This window comes from Lipotes vexillifer, unplaced genomic scaffold (genome assembly GCF_000442215.2).
Source record: "Lipotes vexillifer unplaced genomic scaffold, Lipotes_vexillifer_v1.1 scaffold539, whole genome shotgun sequence".
Taxonomy (NCBI): Eukaryota; Metazoa; Chordata; class Mammalia; order Artiodactyla; family Lipotidae; genus Lipotes; species Lipotes vexillifer.
Window position 1 is genome coordinate 194219 of NW_006789542.1, and position 7209 is coordinate 201427.

The window sequence follows — 7209 nt, forward strand, 5'->3', positions numbered from 1 at the left end:
CCCCTGCATCGGCAGGCGGACTCTCAACCACTGCGCCACCAGGGAAGCCCGTATTTTTAATTTTTTGAGAAACTGTTTTCCATAGTGGCTGCACCAATTTACATTCCCACCAACAGTGCACGAGGCTTCTCTTTTCTCTATATCCTCACCAACACTTGTTGTCTTTTTGATAACAGCCATTCTGACAGGTGTGAGGTGATAAAGTTATTTCTTGCACACACTTAAAGTCCATCTGTGGCCAGCAGAGGCTAAATTTGGTACCTAAATTTGCAGCAGGGATGCAGGTCATGATGGCAGGGGCAAGGGAACCCAAGGAATCACAATGTGGCTCTTCCTTCTGCTCACATTTTATTGGTCAAAGTAATTGCCACGGCCATGAGTAACTTCAAGGGGCAGAAAAACGCAATTCTACCGCATACCAAGAAGAAGAGCCAGAAATCTTAGTGAATAGCAGTTCTAATTCAAGTTGTCAGATACTAGCCTGTAATAAGCTGAGGTACAGTATTTTCAGTCTTAAACATAATCCTGTACATAATTATATTACTATATATACAAATGAAGTGGAAAAAATAGTTACTTTTAAGCATGTGGCAAGAACAAATTGGATTAAGAGCAAGACATGTGTGCCATTAAACCAAATATTGAATACTCATGAGATGATTATTTTCTTTAGTTAAGGAGCATAAGGCAGGCCAGCCTAACAGGAGTCTGTTTAGTAGGATTCCCTATCACACTGAGGCAGTAACTATAGACATCAGAATCTATTTGACAAGAGGCTGAGGAAAAAAGTCCAAAAAGCAAAGGCAGCATATGACAGATTCCTGGACAGACTAATGCAAAAAGACTAATTTCCACTTTAAGCAGCCCAAGATAAAAATAGCAGTTCATAAAGTCAAGCAAGCAAAAAAGAACATTCTGGGTTCTTAGGCCCACTTTTAAAATGAGTGCAATGGCACCATTTACTGCAAAGATTCATTCAAACTCAGAATCGATAGCTCTAATAAAATTTGACTGGCCTAAGTTCCCAGTCCCATTTAGGCACATACCAAAAAGTGTGCTTAACATTAAAACCAAAACAAAACAAAAGCACATATACTTTAATGATTCAATAATCACAACTACTTACCTCAGAATTTGTTAATGAGTCTTTCACTCTGGGAGACTAAAAGAAATACAAAAAAAGGAGGCTTGTTAACTGAAAACTCAGGTTACTTGTAGTCAGTTCCAAACTGCACGGAATGTTGAAATGCAAGTCAACTCCATTTCACTCTGATCCATAATTAACTCATCGGTAACTCTAGTGAGAGTCTTCTGGAAAAAGAAAACTGTCATGATACTACGGTATTCTTTGTCCAGGTAGCCTGTAACGCCATCAATATACTTACGGTATTTTAAGTCTAGAACTTGAGGTTTATAAGCAAACATAATGGGACTGAGCTATCAGTTAGTAGGGAGGTCACATTCTTCAAAGTTCAATTCTTTCTACTAATCATGAACGTATTATGTGCATAAGATCTCAAACCAAATGTAAACATTCAAGCTAATTATCCAACACATTCTTAAAGCAGAGTAATTCTGATTACAGGCTTTAGTGAAGAAAACCCTTGAGCCAAAATTGAAATACTAATTACAATGTGCCATATGAAAATCTAAAGCTAAATTAATTCAGTAAATCATAAGTTAGTAGTAATTCTGGACACAGACACTGGAGAATACATAAAACAACAACATATCTCTAAATAAACGTCAATTTGTGGTAAATTCTACCATGTGAATTTAGACTTCTTATAAGGTCAGTTTAGGTTTTTAAAATTTTCATTACCATTTTATTAAGGAGAATCAAGGTACAGGCAATAGCTAATGGGTTACAGCAAGTATACAGCCAACACAAAACCTTAAAAAAAAACTATGTTTGGAAATAATTTCAAACTTACAGAAAGTTGTTAGAATAAGAATAATACAAAGAACACTACTATACCCTTTACCCAGATTCATCCATTACTAACCTTTTTCCTCATGTGCTTTATTATTTAGTGTTCACTTTCTCTATTTTTAAATATATATATTTAATCAATCCTGTACCATTTGAGAATAAGTTGCATATAATCATAGCTCTTTACAACTGAATAGTCACTATGTATTTCTTCTACTTCTTTTTGTTTTTTAATATTTATTTATTTGGCTGTGCCGGGTCTTAGTTGTGGCACTCGGGATCTTCGTTGCTGCATGCGGGATCTTTGTTGCAGTGTGCGGGACCTTTAGTCGTGGCATGCGGGATCTAGTTCCCTGACCAGGATTGAACCCGTGCCCCCTGCATTGGGAGGGCAGAGTCTTAACCACTGGACCACCAGGAAAGTCCCCACTGTGTACTTAAGAATAGGGATATTCTCTTACATAACTTCACACTACTAAAGCAATCAACTTCAGTAAATTTAAAAATACTACTTTAATTTACTATAATCCAACTTTTCCAATGACCTCCTACACAAAATCACTCCCTCCTGCCTACTACACACTCTATTTGAATAGAATGCTCCTAATTTGTGGTTTGTCTGATGTTTCCTCATGATTCAGACTTAAATGAATTCTACAGAGTGACGTATCCTTCTTATAGTATCATATCTTAGGGAATCACATGTTTCTCTACCCCTCATTAGTGATGTTAATTTTAATCATCGAGTCAAGGCATTTTCTAATTTCTCAGGTATGCAGTATTTTTTTCTTACAACTAATAGGCCATCTATGGAGAGAAACTTTAAGACCATGTAAATATCTTGTTCATCAAAATTTTCCCATATATTTAGCACCTACTGATGATCCTTGTCTGATCTAACATTTATGATTGATTGTTTTATGATGGCTGTAAAATGATGAACTTCCCCATCCACTCCTACATTTACCAGTCAGCACTGGCAGTTTACCGTAATGAAAACCCATCCCCCGCAATGTATTTATATATCTATTTATTATTAGTATGGGCTTACAGATTCCTATTTTTTAAATGACTTATAATTTATTACTACACTTAATGATTTTGATGGTTAAATTCTCCCTAATTTGGCCAGTGGGAGCTCCTTCAACCTGGCTCATATTATTATGACTTTTTAAAAAATAAAAGATCTTTTCTTTCTGTCAAAAGAAGATATTCCAGATTTATCTTGCATTTTCCCTGTGTAAGCCCTGGAATCAACCATTTCTCCAGTGAGCCTTTGTTCTTTAGTAGGGAATGACGTTAGAAACCACGATCTGGGCATAAGGTATGCTTACTCTTGTAATCTTTGATTAGATGACAGAAACTGTGAATTTTATGCTGATAAATTTCTATAAATCTTCTTGAGCTTTGTTTTGGAATACAGTAAAGTTACTTGGAAATAGTTTAATCCTTTTGGATCCTGCTTTGATGAGTTGTTAGTTGGGTCTGGAGCAGTGTTCAGTCTAGGGCAATATATTATACCCCATTACTAAGCACTCTACCAAATGCCCTGTGAATTATAAGTTTCTCCAGTCTAACTGCTGTTCCTGGCTGTGTGAGTGCTGGGCACTTTCTCCACATGGGTAGTTTTCTCACATATAGTCATTGATAAGTATGCTGCTGAATACTCAAAAGGGAAGCTCTAAGCTTCTTTCTCTGGGTAGCTCTCTCCTCCTTGGTACTCTACCTTATCAAATTTTATCTGCCTTGATCTCTTACCCCTATTTACTCAACTCCCAAAAACATTTTTCAAGCCACAGTGAAAAGAAAACTGCCCCAAAACTGACTTGGATGTTAGAATTAGCAGAGAAGGACATTAAAATAATTATTATATATTCATATCTTCAAAAAGTTAAGTAGAGACACTGAAGATGCAAAAACAAACACCAAATCAAACTTCTAGAACCTAACAACCAAATCAAACACCAAATCAAAATTCTCATATTATGCCTGAGATAGAAAGGAGACTGGATGGGAGATTAGCAGCAGATTAACACAGCAGAAGAAAGACTAATGAACTAGAAACTATGCAAAATGAAACTGAGGGAAAAAGAATTTTTAAAAAATGAAGACGATCAGTGAGCAGTCAGATGACTTTAAGCAGCCTAATATACATGTTATTGGACTCTCCAAGGTGGACAGAAAAAGCATTTGAAAATGTAATAGCTGAGGGACTTCCCTGGTGGTCTAGTGGTTAAGACTCCACACTCCCAATGCAGGGTGCCCAGGTTCGATCCCTGGTCAGGGAAGTAGATCCCACATGTGGCAATGAAGATCCCACGTGCCACAACTAAGACCCAGTGCAGCCAAATAAATAAATAAATAAATAAATAAATAAATAAATATTTAAAAAAAAAAAGAAAATGTAATGGCTGAAAACTTTCCAAACTTGATTAAAAAACTATAAACCCAAAGATCCAAGAAGCTCAATAAACCCTAAACATGAAACATGAAAAAAAAAAATACACCTAGGCATACCATACCAAATTGCTCAAAACCATTCATAAAGAAAAAAATCTTAAAAGCAGCCAGAGTAAAAAGAAATGTGACTTATAAATGAAAAGGTAAGTATACAAGCAGATTTAATACTGGAAACAATACAAACAAGAAAATGTTGGAACAAATTCTTTAAGATACAGGCGCACCTCATTTTATTGCACTAGGCTTTATTATGCTTTGCAGATATTGCATTTTTTACAAATTGAAGGTTTGTGGCAACCCTGCGCTGAGCAAGTCTATCAGCGCCATTTTTCAAATAGTATTTGCTCACTTCATGTCTTGGTGTCCACTTCTAGCAAAAACTAACACACTCACACACACGATCCAGGATATACCAATTGAAGAAGAGGTGCACTGTTCCTCTTCAGGTAGAAAGTTAACAGATTTTAGGGACAAAGTTTCAATTGTTAGGCTTTCAAATTCACTAATCTTTTCTTCTGCAGTGTTTAATCAGCCATTTATCTAATCCAGTGTGTTTTCATCTCAGACACTATAGTTTTTATTTCTCGATTTAGGTCATTTTTATATACCCTAAATATGATCACAGTAAAACAGATATGCCAGTCCCCTTTTCCATGTAGAATTACTTGGGCTCCTGTTGTTAATAAGTTGTTCAAGAAAATTCTGTCTGTATTTTTTATATTTTAGCTGGTCAAACTGAACAGAACCACAGAACATAGTATTATCTCAGAGGCTTCAGACAAAAAGATAGAACTCTAGCTAAAGCATATAGTTTAACAAAACTTACCCTGAGTTGTGAAATTGCTGCTTTCCCTTCCTCACTTTCTTCATCAAATTCATCATCACTCCACTCCCAGCCACCATCTTCTGTCTTATGAAGACGGCCACTGGAACCTGGTACTCTCCGAACCTGCTCATTAGGAAGAGAGACGGGGACTATGGTATTGTTTGACACTTACTGTATAGAAAAGTCAGCCGTATTCTCTTTCCTTCTATTACTTCAATGCTGTAAGCAGATAATAATTTTCCCAATAGAGAAGTTTTCCTATATAAACTCACATCCTCCATCCTTCACTTGCTTTCTGTTCATAATCTCCACTATTTGTCTTTACTCACACCACTGACTCTCCCTGTACTCCCGTACCCTGAGCCTGCACATCATCCAAATTCTTCCTATGTGAAGTCACAGGTCAAATCTGATTAATGGTTTCGTATCTTGAGACACTGAAAAAAGGTGGGGCGGGGGAGTTTAAGCCCTCAAATAAATAAACCCAAGATAAAGAAGATGCTGCTTTTTTTTTTCACTTTTAATGTTTAAAATCACAATTATACCTCCATAGTTTCAAAAGTACTACAGCTATGCAAGTGTTGTTAAGAAAAAGAGCAGTCCCCTAACTTTCATATTCTTCCTCACAGGCAACCACTTTCAATTCATGTTAGCTTATTCTTTTGGAATTTATATTTCTCTCTCTGAGTAACCTGTTCTTATTATTGATTTTCTAGTTGTAGGAATTATCTATTGAACTTCCTACTATGCAAATGAGAATTAAACCCTATTATCAATCCCCTACTCTTTTTTCAAGATACACTGTAATTTTGTTTAAATCAATATTCAGTGTTTATATAACATGATTATATAAACTATACAGTTGAACCTTATTATATATTACAATTACTTTTCTTTTCTGCATAACTTTTTAATTTCCCCTGGAGTTAATATTTGCTTATTTCTTACTTGTCATATTCATCCCTCAATTCTCTCCCTGCTGTGTAAATCTCCTCTCACCATATTCACATATATTAGGTATTCATCAGTATTATCTTCTTGAGAAAGCCTCTCACCAGAGCCTCCTGATCTGTTCCACCAGACTGACACCAGGTCTGGTACTTTAGATCTCACTCTACCGTCATCCAGAGGACCATGCTTCCTAGATCACATGACTTCCCTGTTCTTACTTTAAGCACTTCCTCTACTATCAACATGGCACATTTATTAAAGCCAAGCATTTCTGAACATAACTTGATTCTGTTCCCACACTTCACTTATAGTCTGCCTGGTTAAAGAAAAATCTGGGTTAGAAAACATTTTTTTTTCCATAATGTTGAAATAGTGCTGCATTGTGATGTGGCTTCCAGAGATGCTGCTGATCCTGTCCATGCCCTGTCCCCCTTCTCTGGAAAGCTACACATCTTCTTTTTGTCTCCAGTATTATGAGCTACCATGGTAAATGTGCCTTACTGTTGGTCTATTTTCATTCACTGTGCTGGGTACTTGGGCTCTTTCTATCTGGAAATTCACAAAATTTTTCTTGAATTATTTTTTCAATAGTTTCTTTTCTTCTGTTTTTCTCAGTTCTCCTTTTCTGGAACTCTTTTAACTCAAATATTGAGCCTTCTCAAATAATCTTCTAATGTTCTCATCTTTTCTGTTATCTATCTCTTGGCCTTTTGGCTCTGTTTTCTGGGAAATTCCTCAACTTTACCCTAAAATCTTTGTAAGGAATTTTTTTCATTTCTTCTATAATGTTTTCAATTTCCAAGAGCCATTGGTGGTAGTGCCAATCTCTAAATGCTTCTTTTTAAAAAGTAACAGCTTTACAGAGATATAATTCATATACCATAAAATTGACCCATTTAAGGTACTATAATCCAATGATTTTTAGTATATTCAGAGTTGTGAAACCATCTCCACAATCAAAAACATCTCCACCCCCCAAAAAACATCCCATACCCATTAGCAGTCCCATACCCATTAGCAGTCACTGCCCATTTCCCTA

General features: G+C 36.1%; 1 protein-coding gene, 1 non-coding gene and 1 pseudogene across 3 annotated transcripts in view; 1 reads left to right on the forward strand and 2 right to left on the reverse strand.

Moving 5' to 3' along the window:
* The window catches only part of LOC103071673 (protein phosphatase 1 regulatory subunit 14B pseudogene), a 3934-nt pseudogene extending 3645 nt beyond the window's left edge, over positions 1-289 (reverse strand).
* The window catches only part of OXSR1 (oxidative stress responsive kinase 1), a 101984-nt gene that overhangs the window by 13767 nt on the left and 81008 nt on the right, over positions 1-7209 (reverse strand). For both annotated transcript variants that reach the window (XM_007462687.1, XM_007462688.1), the window contains exons 11-12: positions 5220-5342; positions 1127-1162 (exon numbers count right to left, since the gene is read on the reverse strand). In XM_007462687.1, coding sequence (XP_007462749.1) covers positions 1127-1162; positions 5220-5342 — 159 coding nt within the window. The remainder of the gene's footprint in view (positions 1-1126; positions 1163-5219; positions 5343-7209) is intronic.
* Positions 4149-4221, forward strand: TRNAG-CCC (transfer RNA glycine (anticodon CCC)). The gene has a single exon. It is a non-coding gene; the product is annotated as a tRNA-Gly (tRNA).